At 34.1% G+C, this 16,649-nt stretch overlaps 2 protein-coding genes across 2 annotated transcripts; one reads left to right on the plus strand and one right to left on the minus strand.

Annotated features, from left to right (window-relative positions):
• Window positions 1-1,615: 1,615 nt before the first annotated feature.
• Window positions 1,616-5,548, plus strand: LOC105111107 (B3 domain-containing protein At2g36080-like). Its single transcript, XM_011006365.1, has 3 exons — window positions 1,616-2,860; window positions 3,521-3,720; window positions 4,745-5,548. The coding sequence occupies exons 1-3, from the start codon at window positions 2,008-2,010 to the stop codon at window positions 4,793-4,795; spliced, it is 1,104 nt and encodes a 367-aa protein (XP_011004667.1). The 5' UTR covers window positions 1,616-2,007; the 3' UTR covers window positions 4,796-5,548.
• A 4,108-nt stretch (window positions 5,549-9,656) lies between these two features.
• Window positions 9,657-11,456, minus strand: EMB2735 (embryo defective 2735). The gene is made up of 3 exons (XM_011006366.1): window positions 11,201-11,456; window positions 10,959-11,118; window positions 9,657-10,141 (listed from the first exon to the last, which is right to left on the minus strand). Exons 1-3 carry the CDS (start codon window positions 11,336-11,338, stop codon window positions 9,948-9,950), a joined length of 492 nt encoding a protein of 163 aa, XP_011004668.1. The 5' UTR covers window positions 11,339-11,456; the 3' UTR covers window positions 9,657-9,947.
• Between the last annotated feature and the right edge of the window lie 5,193 nt (window positions 11,457-16,649).

Raw genomic sequence — 16,649 nt, forward strand, 5'->3', positions numbered from 1 at the left:
TTTGGATTGCACCGACATCTCTTTTCTAATTTTTGTCATCTTTTTGCCCTTACAATTTCAGTTCTTAAAGTCATCAATCAATCCTTTTATTTATGTGATAAGCTTGCATTTAAGATGAATATTTATCACAAATTAAAAGTATCTTATATTATTAGATATGTTATTATAAAATATATTTTAGTTAAGGAGTTATTGATATTTCAAGTGTAAAATGATGATAAAAAATCTTGATAAAAATATACTTTTAAATACTAATCATATTCCATAAAACATTATCTATAAAATAATCACATTCAAGGTTAAAATCACCAATACTTTAGAAATTGAAAACAAAAGGTCGAAGATGCATTTCATTATCATTACACTTGCCTAGGTAATAATCAATCAATACTGTTTTCTAATGAGTTGGACCGTTCAATTAAGGGCCGTGACTGTCCAATAATATATATATTTATGAATAAAATTAATAATATATCACCTACTTGGTAAATAGTAGGCAAGCAGCAAGAAGGCACAAGCATCTTGCTGGTATTAGATAATGAATAGCACACAACACGACAACCTCCATTGCATGTCCCCAACAATTACTTAAGTAATTAATGACAACTAGTCTACCCTTTTGTAGGGAAGAAAAGGGTGTGTGAATCTACCTGGAAATTGAGGTGGGTTTTGTCTGAAACTCATGGAAAAGACACATCTAGCACGATAAATAAAATATTAGGAAAAAAAATACGAGTAAGAGGCACCCAGAGCAAGAGACGACCCTAAGGGAGCCATTGTCTGAGTGATAAATGCGATAGAAAGAGGGAGAGAGAGATAGAATGTGTGTGTGAGGAGAGGATTCGAACACGACTGACAGAAAAGGTCTCCAGATGGGCAAATCTTATCTCATCCCTCTGCTCATTGGAAAGGGTGGAGAGAGGATCTCTGGATTTCTTACCGCACTCTCTCCCAAACTAGGAATGCACGTGACAAAAACACTATTCTTTTATCTTACACATTTCACATTTGAGACCCAACAAGAGATTTCACCTTATAAATATTTAGGACCACACCCCACTTGCTCTCCCTCCATGAAAGTTACCAAACCCACCATCTGTGACATGTTGTACTTTCTATCTCATGCCATGCATTAACCATTGGAGAGGAATGGTTATAGTTGTAGCCTTCCCGCCCGCCCACCTACGTAGTCATGTAACAAGCTCTACGTACAGGATCCAAGGATTGAGACTAGTAGATACCAGAACCATGGCTAGATATATGTTCTTGTTCTTGAAGTACTGGTAGGGTAACTATCCCGTGTGCCCACTCAATGAAGATTTGCAGAGGCAAAGGTGCTAAACAGGCCGTTGGATGAGAGTACACAGACTATATATACGCTCATGTCAAGATTGGCCCCACCTTGATTTGTTTTGCCAATATAGTAACGTGGGTTGTTTCTAATGACACAGAAATTATTCACCATGTAGCCAGCCAGCCAGAGTCTCTTTGTTTTGTTTCTCTTCACAATACTTCTTTTATGTCCATCAAGATCATGTATTCATCTTCTTCTGCCTAATTTTGTAATTCTTTAATTGATTGATCATATTATTTACCATACAAGAAACAAGACCCTCGATTCCAATACATTAAAAAAAAAAATCCAACAAAAGCAATAAAAACAAAGGGAAGTGAAGAGTTGCAAGCCAAGAGACATGTCTAGCTAGCTAGAGCAGTAGTGTATCAAATGACACTGAAAATAATGATTGATTTTTTTTTCCTCATCACGCAAAACCTTAAAGTAGTAGTAGTACTATCGTACTTATATGAGTGCCTATTACCCTCTCCCTCTCCCTCTCCCACCTCTCTTTCTTTCTCTCTCGTTGTCATATCTCTGCTAGCTACATCAAATAGTTCCCACATCAATCCCATAATCATCACGCCTCACCTTTGCTCAGTACAGTCCTCTCTCTCTCTCTCTCTCTCTCTACATACCAAAGCAATAAAATCCGCCCTCTCAATTCTCGAATGTCCATAAACCATTTCTCCACAGACCTTCAGCAAACACTCAGCTGGTGGGCACAACAACCACAATCCATCATGGAACCAAACCCAAGCACTTCTTCTTCTAAACCAAACAAACCCCCGAATTCTTCTTGGCCTCCCCATCTCCACCATCTCGATCACCATCACTCCTGGCTTAACCATTTCAGTCCTCAAGAACCCTCCTCCATGTTCCCTCCTCAAAATCCAAATCTCAGTTTCAATCTCAACGAAGAAGATGATGAAGAAGAAGACCATGAGCAACAACAAGACGAAGCACAACGGGAACACGAACAAGAAGGGCTAGTACTGGATAAAGAACCCATGTTTGAGAAACCCTTAACACCAAGTGATGTAGGAAAGCTAAACCGTCTAGTAATACCAAAACAACACGCGGAGAAGTACTTTCCACTTAGTGGTGACTCAGTGGATAAAGGGTTGTTACTGAGTTTCGAAGATGAGTCGGGCAAATATTGGAGGTTTAGGTACTCATATTGGAACAGTAGTCAAAGCTATGTATTGACTAAAGGGTGGAGTAGGTATGTGAAAGAGAAACAACTCGATGCAGGTGATGCCGTTTTGTTTGAACGACACCGAACGGATGGTGACAGATTGTTCATAGGGTGGAGGAGGAGAGGTGAGATGAGTAGCAGTAGTAGTGCTAATAATAGTGGGGTGATGGTGCAGGGTAGTAGTGGTGGGATGTGGAGAAGAGGATTATATTCTTCTCCATCATCTTCTGGGCCTTATCATCTTTCTGGTAGTAATATGCAACATGGCCATGGGGCTAATGTGAGTGCTACAACTGTGCCATTCCAATCTGACTGTCTTCATGCAGGTATATTTTATCTATATTCTTCGCAATTTAACTTTTTTTTCTTCCTTTATCATTTTATGAAGACAAGCATGGTACTGAAATGGGGTGTTTTCTAGGAAGTTCTCATCTTGCAATTCATTTACTTATTTTCTATTATTACATCAAGTAAGGGCATTAAAGTGTGTGACAAACACCTTCCAATCAGCTTGGAGAAATGTGGATGGATTCAGGGGTCATTTTAAGAGCTTGTCTGGTGTATTTTAGTTCTGATTTAATATTTGTTAGTACTGAGAGAGAAACTAGAGGAAAGGGTTATCTTGTTTTTGCCAGACAAGAAAGGAAGTAAATTTATTCTAACCCCCTGCAACCCACAGATCTTGATATTTGCGTGTCACTGTCTTCTCTTAGCTACGCAAGAGGTATGTATTTTACTCCTAATGGCATTGCTTCTGGGAAACAAGCATTTCAATAAAAGCAGCCAAAAACGAAAGGATCGATGAGGATAATTTGTCCACGTAGTCATTGGTACCAAGAAATAATCACCCAATCTTTGTCTTTTGTTCTTCTTTTTCCTGTGTGTGTGAAAAAGGAATGTCACTGTTTCTTTCCGAACCAGAGACTGGTGGCTGTAGTGGAGGGCTGTTGTAATACATTTATGGTTTTGTATCATTATTGCTGCAGTGCCTGCTGCACAGAACCTAAGAGCACAGCCAGGTAACTCGAGGCGACTGAGGCTATTTGGGGTGAACTTGGAGTGCCAGCTCGACGAGGCCGAGCCATCAACACCTGACGGTTCATCTCTGTCGAGCCTACAGGGTCCTGTTCACCAGCAATTCTACTCCCAACCTGCTTATTCTTCAAACAGTACTCATAGTCAACTGGTAAGCCCACCTGACCTTATAATTTAGTTAAAATAAAAGTTTAAGATGTGACTGAACTTATTTTCCTACTATTTAATTTTGATTCTTGAAATGAGACAGATTATTTATATAATAAAAAAAGGGATGCGTGATAAGTGATGCAGAGGGGGTCGCCCCTGGCTTATGTCCAAATGACATTATTAGTCTTTTTCTATATCATGAGCGTTTGTTTACGTGTGCCCATTAGAACCACAACATAACATTGAAAACTAAGTGAACTTCTTTTTTTTTTCTTTTTTAGAATCTTCAAAAATTATGTTTATTAATACAGTTAAATTTATTTTTTAAATTTTTTTAATATTTAATTGATATGTTTTAAAATGTTTTTTAATCATATATTAATGTAAAAAAACATCTTAATATATTTTTATTTTAAAAATATTATACAAATACACAAATGAAAAATAAAAATTGTGTTTGAAAGTGGAGCTGCTTTTATATTTACATGTTTTTTAATAAAATATTAAATTAATTTTTTTAGATATTAATTGATTTATTTTAAATGTATTTCACCCTGCATTATTATGTAAAACATACGTAAAGTCTTGATTTTCATATTCACTTTAATCACTCAAAAATCATTTATTTTAGAAAGTAATTCATCTAAGAATTTGTCCAATCTCATGAGCGGCGATTGCCCACAACATTTTTCAAATTGAATCCATAAATGTTACGAATGGGGCCCTGAACATACAAGAAGTAAATCATCGTGTGTGCCTTTTCTAGCTTAGAGTTGAATCATTGCACGAAAAACATGGCGACCAAGACGAACAACTAATTAAATCAAACAGAGAATGATGATGTACACTGTAGGGCGTCTCAATTGTGATCCGAGCAAGGTTCAAATAATTGAATGTCAACGAGGGGGAGGGGGGGTCCAAATGATAGAGAAATCACTTTATTTTTGCATTATTATTAGTATATAAATTGTAATCAATAATTGATTTTACAATTTTGCAAGAAAATAAGTGTGTGACTGTAGCAGGGCAGCACTTTCTCCCGAGATGTCAAGCAGATGAGAAATCGCCGAGGATAAGATCTGTGGATGTGACATCCCTGGATTTGACTTAATTCATAAACCCCACCCCCACTTGGAGGTCGGACATGGGAGGTCAAAAAAATATATATACATATATATGTAGTGTTATTTTGTTTTTATCTATTAAGAAGAAAGTATCCCTCAATATCAGGTGCAGATTTGTTAGCCAGGTGGTGGGGGGAGAGCGAAGGAAGCAGATCGGAGCATAATAGAGTTTTCTGGTGGAGAGGGAAAGAAATACTCCTACCACCATAGAAGGGGGAGGGATGGGAGGTAGGGCCCTGAAGGGAAGGAAGGGCCAATGCAACATCAGAAATGGAAAATGGGAGAAAACATTCTGTGGGGGGTGGTTTTCAAATTAAGAAATCAGAGGAATGAATGAATCTATTTGGACACTGTTGAGATTCTGCCTGAAGATTTTTCAAAGCTGCTCATAATCATAATAATGGTGGTGGGTGGTGGTGGGTGGATTTTGAATAGATGGGTGACAGCCCAGTAGTCCTAGCCCACTCTTTTCTTTTCTTTTTCTCGTCTTCACATCAGTCTATCTCTAAGCTGTTTTTGATGCTCTACTGTGGCTTAGATAATGAGATGCAGAGAGAGAGAGAGAGAGAGAGAGAGAGAGAGAGCATGTTCTCTCTTCCTTCTCCTTTTCTTTTTAAACTTAACTTCTGAAAATTGTAATTCATTGCAAGTCAAGGGAAATGCTAGTAAAGTTCTCCGGCCATCACTGTGTAGCCAACATTTGAACAAACTATGAGCAACAAATCCTGAAATGGATGTTTGTGAAGGTATCATTCTTGAAGGTAGCAAGCAAGCAGGAATATGTTCAATTGCAGAATAATAGTAGTGGAAGAGGACGAGGTTAAAAAAGTAGTCAAACACGGTTTATAAGCACATGAAAGAGAGACTAACTTCAATGGTGAAGCTTTTAAAAGAATATCCTCTGTCCGCCAGTTGGATGATACAATCACAGGCAACTATCCCTCTATTGATCTCCCACTTCAACAGTGCCTTTGAGACACTCTCGATTCAAATCTCAGAATCAACTTGCATGGCGAACCAATCAAATCTCTATATATCTTGTTTTAGATAGGGTTTGGATTGCAAATGAGAGAATTCTATTTTCTTGTGACACAGTTCACAAGAAGGAAGGGCAATGCCCTTAGCCTTGTTAGCTGATCTACACTTTTCAAGAGTTCCTACAACACCTGACGTCATTTTGTATATACTGTCAATCCTCTGTAAAATTTAACCTCCAACTCTACAAGGACTATTCAATTACTCAACACTGCAATCCTCGTCTCAAATGATTAAGAGAGTGATTGCTTTTAAGATGTTTTTATCACCACCGAGAAAACCACCAAGGGAAACAAAGATTTGCCCATGCAGTTGCACACAGGTACCAGAAAACCTCAGCCACAAGCAAGCGGCTGTGGAAAATGAAGATCTTGATTTCTATCAGGATTGTGGTGATATTAATGGGGACACAGTTTGAAAAGTCAACATGAGAAAGCCCAGCCCTAAATCACGAGTGCTTTTGCTGGCTCTTTCGAGGTTAATATGAAAAATGAGGTGAGAGGAAAAAGAAAAAAAAACTCAGAAGCTACTATGCAAACCATTAGTTTTGCTTAGACCCCCTAAATCACTGGTGTTTGTAGGACAAACGTGCTGTTGAAAGCACATGCTAAGGATGCTTCGTACATTCAAGATGGCTCTTATGCGTATCATACATGGGAAGCATAAATAGAAAACGATGAGCAAATTATGAAAGTAAACAGCTTCCAAAAGGATGAAGAGATAAAAGAGCTGAAATAGATAAGATCAACTACTTTGGGGATGAGACCTAGTTGAGTTGCATTTTCAATAACACAAGGGGTGTACAAATTATAATCCTCCATCTCGTAAAATTTAGATCCCAAGCATGCTTACGAGTGCAGGTTCCTCCTACACTCTTAAATTTTAGTTTCTAAGTGAGTTCACTGCTTGAAAGAGCTCCAGTTACCACGCCGCAATGGAGTGGAATCCGTTCAAGGAAATCAAATCATAAGGCCCATGTCAGCATGATTATCCAAGCGAAGATAAGGCAAGTGATTTGCTTCACGTAACCAAAACATGCAATTAAGTTAACAGAAGATCAGGCGTTATGGTGGTTGACTTTTTATCTCACCTTCGAACTTTCTCATTTTGCCTACCGCTTCCATTCTCCACAACTTAAACGCTACCTTTTTCCCCCCCCGTGGAAAAGACACCTCGCGCGAGGACATCCTGATGGCAAATGATTCAAGGTCTATTTCCGGTCAATTCAAATATCCTAATGAATAACTAAACGAATTACAACCTAGTAAAATTCAGGACATGAACAGTAGTAAGACTCAAACATGTATTATATTAGCGTCTGCGGCTAATCCAAGAAGATGTGACCGAACATTTTTATCAATTCAGGTACCAAAACGAAGTGTAGACTCATAGACAATGGATCTCTCCGTGCAGAGGATGACCACATGCTTATGTGATGGGATGCTCAACACAACTTGTAAGTGAACAACGAATAAAGGCCCATGTAAATGGCCAGTAAATTGAGCTAGAAAAGATATGCAGAGATATGGGCGTTACCTGAGTGACTGAACAATAACGGTGTAATGTGATTATCATGGCCCATTAAGATTCAAACAAGAGAGAAACCATTGACCTCCTCTAGCCATGGTGTCCAGTGTTTAGTGCTCTGGGAGTGCGATGGCCCCTGAATTAGTGTTGTTATCATTGGTATCCAGGAAGTGGCCTATCAAGGGAATGAAGGGACTGGTCCTCTATGATGGATTTGTCATGTATATGAAAAATTTAATCATGCGTGACTCAGTACAGTTCAAATGTAGAAACATCACGTGAGTATTTCTTCGTTCCACTTAGCTTTTTCCTTATCAAGCTTTTGCTTTCAGAGTTCTTGGATCAACATCAAGCTCACCTCCCTCCACATCTGCCAAAGAGAACAGAACACCTTAAGCAACTGCAATAACCTGACGGTGTCACTGATTTAGTATTGACACCATCAAAGTCATCCTGAAAAGCACAGAATGCAGAGAGAATCTTAAATTTGGTAATAGCTATATATTTTAACTTGTAATTCCTTTTTTTTTCAAAAATATTTTTGAAAAAATTTAAATTTTTTTATTTTTATAAATTAATATTTTTATAGTGTTTTCATATTATTTTATTTTAATACACTGATGTTATAAATATTTTTTAAAAATAAAAAAATATATTATTTTAATATATTTCTAAATAAAAATACTTTAAAAAACAACCATACCTAAACTCTTAAACAATCTCAATAATAGTCTGCAAACAAATCTTATCAGCTGATCACCAATAGAACACTCAGGCAATAGATATATTTGTTTTAGCCATGGATGCATGAAAGATATGCAGAAAGATGCCAGTTACTGGTGGACTAATTATCATCTTGAGAAGACTTAAAGAAGAGGCCATGTGCGTGAAAAGACTTCAAGGAAAAATACCCAAATCAGGCTTAATCCTCCCTTTCTCCCTCTATATTGCACCTAATGCATTAACACTTGTGCCATTTGAACCAAATATTCAGCCATCATCTGATTGTCCAAAAGCTAAAATTGATACCGTGCCATATCTGGCCCAGTCTGATATGATTTGAATTGAAAGTCCACCAAAAGCGACAAAAATAACTCTATCGTATGACAAGGAATGATCCTAACTACAGATAATTAAAAGCATTTTGACAAGAGGCACCACAAAAGTTTAATCATTCTATGGTGGTGCTTACCAAGCAGATGCATGTTCTCAAATAATAACCCGCATAAGACAACCAAGAGTGTTTTCTTTTGCATTTAAGATACAAAACTAGCTTCTTGATCGCTTCTGCACTCCTAAGATCTTCAGTCTGTTAGGAGAGAAAACAGCAGAAAGAAGGGCAAAAAAAGAACATTGAAATGTGAGGACAAATAAAAGGGCAGACGGTACAAGTGTATAATTGATGTCATTCCCTTTTAGTAGAGCTGAGAGAAGATCCATGCTCAGTTTACATTAAGTTTCCAGAATCTTGTTTCTTGAATCCCCTTTATAGAGAAATTACATTTTTAGGTCAAAATGTGGAGAGTTAAACTTCAAAAGACCATGCTTTGAATAAACTTAAATTGTCAGCTGACCCAACAGCTTCTTGATCGCTTCTGCACTCCTAAGATCTTCAGTCTGTTAGGAGAGAAAGCAGCAGAAAGAAGGGCAAAAAAAAGAACATTGAAATGCGAGGACAAATAAAAGGGTAGACGTTACAAGTGTATAATTTATGTCATTCCCTTTTAGTAGAGCTGAGAGAAGATCCATGCTCAGTTTACATTAAGTTTCCAGAATCTTGTTTCTTGAATCCCCTTTATAGAGAAATTACATTTTTAGGTCAAAATGTGGAGAGTTAAACTTCAAAAGACCATGCTTTGAATAAACTTAAATTGTCAGCTGACCCAACATCCACTCTCCGATAAATTTCTTGCAACACATGTCCTCGATTCCATTTCAATTGAGTAGAACTGAAAAAACCAGACCAGGTCGGTTGCTGAACCATACCACGTAGAGCCGGCAACAACAGAAGCTGAAATAATGATAGCAGCAATAACAATATAAAGTCTGTTAGAAAAGAAAAACTGCTTCCCCATATATAATCCCTTGTATAGATGTGCAGACACCAGGATGGAATATGCCTGTTGTTCCAGTACAGAGAAAATAAAAGAAAAGAATCACGACCTTCCACACCACATGCCACATGTATTTACAACCTTGTCTTTCTGGTTATCCATAAAATTAATCAGATGCCATCAAAAAGTTAAAAGGGTTAATCATCAACAATGATAAAACCATTCAATTTGATAAGTCAAATCCACAAGATAAAAAACTTCAGCAGTCAGCATTGTCTATGGGATATCACTCTTCATATGGTACAAGCACAAAAGAGCCAACACATTCATAGTTTTATTGTACAATGGATAGAACATGCTCGAAACATTTCTTACATTTCTTTCACTAGGATGGTAACTTTTCAAAAGTGAAGTTGTAGGAAAGCTCTATGGGCTGTGTTCATGATTGATGTCCAGTGGAAAAATTTGTATCACACTAGAATACTGGCTCAAGTAGATTTCTTGGGAGCATTGTCCTCTGATTGAGTTTTGGATTCTTCTTTCTTCTCCATGACCTGCTGGACACCCTCCTGATACCCTTGTATAAAACTTTTAAGAGCATCTCTATAAGCAGAAGCTCTTGTCATGTACACACGTTGTAAAGCTGGCCTCAAAGTCTCCATACCTCCCCTTGCAGCAACCGCTGTTAATTTCATTTGCATTAAGGAAAGAAAAAAAGATTATTAAACAACGTCAGGAAATAATGCAACAAATCAGAGATTAAGAAATAATTAAGAGAAAAAAACACAACGAAAATAGATAGAGCAATAAAAACAGATGGAGCGATAAAAGGGATTTGATGTCATGTAGTTCAAGAAAACAATCTTTTACAACGCAATGACTACAAGGAACAAAACTGTTAAGAACTCAACACCAAACAAGAAGGATTTGGTCTTTTAATCACTATCTTAAGGAAGGCCGACTAGCTGTCACAACTGGTTTGGGCAATGCTAAAAACTCCAGAGATCAACATCACGGAAAAAGCCCAAGTAAGATTTTTATGGAAGAGGATCCAAATAGCGACGGTCCCAGACCAATAAACCACCAAACACCAAAGGAGCACAAGCACTATAACTTCCTTCTATCTGAAAAGTGGCTTGTTTCATCCATATCTTAGAACCACCCCTACTAAACTACACAGCAAATCAACAATATCCCATCAGATTCGAGGAGTCCACATCTCACAAATTCAACTCCCCAAGAAGGCACTCACAAAATTCTAAAGACAGAAAGATATATTGGAAAGTAGACATTTCCCATAGAATATGAATGCCAATTTCCAAATCACCAAAAAAACAGACCACCCAATTTCAAAAAAACAATGCTTCGAACACAATATATGCATAAATCAGTAGTATACCATATAATGTGATTGATACCAAACCCATTCCATTTGAATAACAAATTAAATACTAATCAATATATTCCCCAATTTGAGAGAGATAGGGAGTAGAACTGACCAAGATCTTCAACAACAGAGGGCTCTTTCTCTTGAGCAGAAGAAGTGGTCTTAGCTTCACCATTGGCTTCATTATCTTTTGCATAATCATTAGGCCTAAGATCAGGACCAATATCTCTCACCCAGCTAGCACAATAAAGCCTTGTTGCCTTCTTCAATATCTATTATTATTTTTATATTTATTATATATTTATCGAAATAGAATAGAATTCAAGAAAATTAAAGGGCAAAAAAAAAACTTACAAAAAGATTGTCGCGCCAAGTTAATTTGGGACGTTTTTGGATATGAGGAGGATCAGGTAGAGAAGAAGGGAAAGCTATTTCTCTTAAATCGTAGCGGATGTAATCGTACACTTTTCTACACACTACTCTCACCTTCATTTTTCCTCCTCTCCTCTCTCTAAAACCCCACCTCCCTCTCACTTTCTCAAGGGCAGACTCCCTCCCTCTGCTCACTCCAGTACGATGTTGTTTCGGAGGAGGATGCCTGCGGTCTTAAAATTTTAATATTGTTTTTTAAAATATTTTTTATTTGTAAAATTATTTTTAATATTAATAATAATTTAAAAATAAAAAATTAATTGAAATAAAAAAAAATATATTTTTAAACAACTTGCAACTCCACAAAAAAAAGTGAATTAAGTTTTAAAATCTTATAATTTTATGAGTTAATATATATTTAATATATCAAATTGGATTAAAACTCAAAAATTAATAAAATTATTTAAATTCAGTAAAATCAGTAAAACCAAATTGATTTTAAAATTTTAAAAAAATATAAAATTATTTATTTTAGTAATTTTCACTTTAATATTTTCATTGTTTTAAATTTATATCTTGAAAAACTTATAAAATTTGATAATCAAGGCTTGATTTTAACTATAATTATTATAATTTTTTTTAACTATATAAGTCATTTATGGATTTTAGTTCCGTAAAATTAAAATATATATTCATTTTTAACAGTTTCTTATATAAATTATTAACATCTCAATTAATATATTACTCTGTTTTAACTGGCAAATATATATATATAATAAACATTATAAATTGATATGTTTGACCCTTGCGTTCTATAAAAATTTGAAGGGACTCGTTTCTTGTAAATTGGGTCGATTTGTCCAAGAAGTAAAGGAATCAATTTGAATAAAATAAAGGTATTTGGACTTTTTTATTGTTTATTTTAATTGTATTATATTGTTAAGTACTACGTAATTGAAATTGTTAATATATAATTAGTTAAAATATGTTACTTATGATTTTATGATTTTACGATTCAAGTTTATATTGTATATTCTGTGTCATGTCAAAAAAGCATTTTTGACAACTTTGACTCCAAACTAGAGGTGATCATTTTCGGTCCAGTTCAGTTTTTACTTGAAAAAACTAAACAAAAAACAAACCCAAAATTGAATTGAAACCAGCCCAATCCGGCCAGTTTCGATCCGGTTTCGGACAAACCTATATACATTTTTGGGCTTTTTTTGGCTTTTTAATAGGCTTTTTAATGGGCTTTATAATGGGCTTCTAATGATTTTTTGTTGGGCTTACAATTAATGTTGATATTATCTCATTTTCTTTGAAGATTCCAAATATATTTAATTTTTTTACCTTTAAATATTCAATTGTATTAAATTGTTATTGTCAATCTTATGTTTATTAAATTTTTTGGCCATTGAATATTCATTAGTATGAAATTATTAATGTCAATCTCATGTTCAATATATTTTTTAACTTACTAATATTTTTCTACTTCTGAAAAGTTCAAATAAATAATACACACTCACAATCACACACCAATAAATTAAAATTCAAATTACAAACCATTGCCTTCAAAAAGCTTTACAAAAAAAAATAACATTATCATAAAACACTCCAAGCCACAAAAAATAAATGTTCATGTGCACATCGTCTCAATAAAAAAGCACTTCAAGAGCATTGCACTTTGATTCCTAAAATTCATAATCTAAAATTATAACATAATAAATTAAATAAGAAGATGTAAAAAATATTAAACATGTTAGAATAAAAATATGTTAATTAATAAATCATAAAATAAAAGGTATAAATTTTTAAGAAACATTACCTTATTCAATGTTTTCATAGGTTTCAAAATCATTCATCAAAGTTGTATTATTAGTTGAAATTAGACCATGATACAACCAATTTTAACAACAAATAAGTGGTTCAATTGTTGCTGGGATAGAGAACTTCAAAATTGATTGAGTATACAATCACTTGTGCTAAAGGTTGATTTGGAAGCCACTATGGATATAGAAATAGTCAGAACATGTTGTACAACTTTTAAATTTATCTTATATTTTAAAACATTAATCTTCCACCAACCCAAAATATCTAATTTATCATCACCAGAATCCTCACAACCATCAACCAAATACCTCTCAACCTCATTTCTATTTTCCACACTATCTTTCTCCTGTAATTGCCTTTTGAACCGACCTATAGTATTAACATCTATCTCCATGTCATCAATAGTATTATTAACATCTTGTTTATGCCTATTATCATCCACCATTTCATCGGCTTTTCAAAAAATCATATAAACTCACCAAATTATCTTTTACTTTTTTTGTTAGAAATTATACTTTATCATAATTATAAAACTCACCAAAATAAAATTTTACATATTTCAACTTAAGATGTGGATCCAAAACATTAGCCACATACAATAAAAAATTCTAATTTGCTCCACAACTCTATTACTTCTCAGACTTACTCATCATGTTCAAAATCATTCCACTCAAAAGATTATCTTTACTTTTACACAATTGCAATAAGTTTGTATGCATGTAAATAAATTCATTGAAGAAATAATTTGATGTAACATGCAATGAGCCAAAAAAATTCGATGTACTCATGTAAAAGATCTTTAAAAACTTCAGCAAAGTTCTAGCATTCGATGTAACATGCAATGTTTTTTTTTTTTTATTCCCCTTTAAATCAACCTCTAAAAAGTAATTCATATACCTAGGTTTACTTTGACTTAACTTCACAAACATATTTTCAAACTTTTCAGCAGCTTCTAATATAAGATAAGTTAAATTCCATCGATATGCAATATCTAAATATAATGATTTCTTATACTCTATATGCAACTTTTCTGCGTACTTTTTAAATGCAAATAGCTTAGAGGGTGAAGATCTCACAAACATAATTGAATTTCAAATCTTAACAACTGAAATATTCATCTTTTTCAAACTATCACATACAATGATATTTACAATGTGTGCACAACATCTAACATGCAAATGTTCATTTGACAATATATTAGTTAGCCAATCTTTCATCACATTCTTTAAATATGAAATAGTAACACTATGAGAGCTTGCATTGTTTACTATAATAGTTAAAACTTTATCAATCCTCTAATCTAACAAACACTTCTCAATAACTTGACCAATTATCTCACCCATATGATTAGAAACTTGATAAAAATTCAGAATTCTTTTATGCAAATTCCACTCATTATCAATCCAATGAGTCGTTAAAGATATATAGTTAATGTTTTGGATTCATGTTCATGTATCTATTGTTAAACATAATCATTGACCCTTAAGAGCTTTCTTTAATATTTCATTCTCTTCAACATAAAGTTTCAAACAATCTCTCGTAATAGTAAAACGAGAAGGAATGTCAAATTTAGGTTGCAAGGTTATAGAAAATAATCTAAATCCATTACTCTCCACAAAATTAAAAGGCAACTCATCAATTATAACTATTTTCATTAGTGTCTTTCTACATTCATCATAATTATAACCTATTACCTTAAGAGTTACCACACTTCAATCTCCTAATTCACCCCCTATTTTATTAGGTTCTAATACCAAAAAATTTTACTTCTTATCAACCATATAAGGAAACTTTTTACATACTTTCAAATGACTCCACATATTACTTGTCCTATTAATAATAGTATGACATGCATAATCCTTTCTATAATAATTACATTTAGCTTTAAAGGTTGTAGGATCACCACCAAGTTTTGTAAAATGATCCCAAATTTGCGACTTTCTTTTATCATCAACATTTCTTTTCTTTAATGCAAAGACTTGAAATTGTTTAACTTTATTATCTATGGTGGATCCTATAGTAATTGATGTTGGGTTAGTGTTTTAAACTAGGGCATTGCTTGATGTTGGGTAGTGCTAATGGATGAAGCATTTTCCTTTTGAAGGTTTTCCATCTATAATTACCAAATACAAACATGTTCGTTAATCATTATCACTTACACAATTCTTTTCAGCACTTAATAAATATAAAGATTAAAATCATGTTTAAAAATTAAAATGAAACAAATATTACAGAAATAACATGTCAAAACAAGCTTAGAAAATCTATCAATTGAGGAAAAATAATTACAGAAGTAAAAAAATAATTAATACAAGAATAACATGATTTTAATGAATACAAAATGCTAATCAAGATCATCCAAAATAGAATAATGAATATATTTCACAAAATAACAAAACAAAACTGAATAAAAAAAACCTATCAAAACAAAACTAATTTGCAGAATCAAGTCAATCAACATAGGCTTATAAACATGATTTTAATCAACAACAAAATGATTTTAATTGTTTGTTTCTAGTAATCAACCAACAAAGCAACATAATCAATACAGCAACAGCAACAGCAACAAAATCAACACAAGTTTACAGTAGTAGATATTAAAATTACATTTACAAAACAGCAAAATAAACTGTAAAATTATATGTAAGATTCTGAAATTACATGTACAAGACAGCTCTAATTCTAAACTGTAAACAATTATAAGAACGGTAATTTTGATTAAAAATAATCATACCAAAATAATCATAATACTAAACTGCTAAATCCCTTCTATTCAAACAAAGGAAAAAAATTCGCTTTAATCACCCAAATAGCTCTAAATTCTAATTTAAACCTAAACTAAAATTCATCACCCAACAAAATTGATTAAAAATAACAATAAGCTTAACTGTATGAATTAATTAGAAAGGAGGAAAAAAAATTAAAACTCACTAATTTTGAGAGGCTGAAGAAACATTAGTCTGATGGAAACATCGACTATGTTTGTCCAGTAGAGACTAAGGAAACATATAAAAAATAAGCTTAACTATATTAAAAATAACAATAACCTTAACTGAATTAATTAATTTGAAAGGAGAAAAAAAATTAAAACTCACTAGTTTGAAAAGCTGTGGAAACATCGATCTGATGGAAACACAGATTGTTTTGGTCTAATAGAGACTGAGGAAACATCGATGGTCGATCTGTGTTTATGTTTTCTTAATCTAAGGAGAGTGGAGAGGGAGAGGCAAAGAGACGAGAGGGGACGGGTTGCGAGTGCTCTGGTACAGGGGTGGCCTTAGTGGAGGCCGAAGAGGGTGAAGGGGCTAGGGGGCGGGACGACGAGTGGCTCTGAGTAGTGAGTAGTGAGAGAAGAGATTCTTTGAAAATTGAAATTGAAACTGCTTAGGGTTAGCGGAGAGTAAACTGGATAGAAAAGAGGAGTAAACTAGATAGAAGAGAGGAGCACGTCGTGGCAACATTTGTATTTATACTAGGGACCCTTTTTTTTTAATTGATCCTATCCTGTTTAGTTAACTCAATTTCTGCATTACAAAACCAAAAACTAAACCGAAACGGGTTTTTATTTTTTGGTTAATTTTTTTCAGTTTATTTGGTTTAT

The sequence above is a fragment of the Populus euphratica genome, unplaced genomic scaffold, assembly GCF_000495115.2.
Source record: "Populus euphratica unplaced genomic scaffold, PopEup_1.0 scaffold275.1, whole genome shotgun sequence".
In the NCBI taxonomy this organism is placed as follows: domain Eukaryota; kingdom Viridiplantae; phylum Streptophyta; class Magnoliopsida; order Malpighiales; family Salicaceae; genus Populus; species Populus euphratica.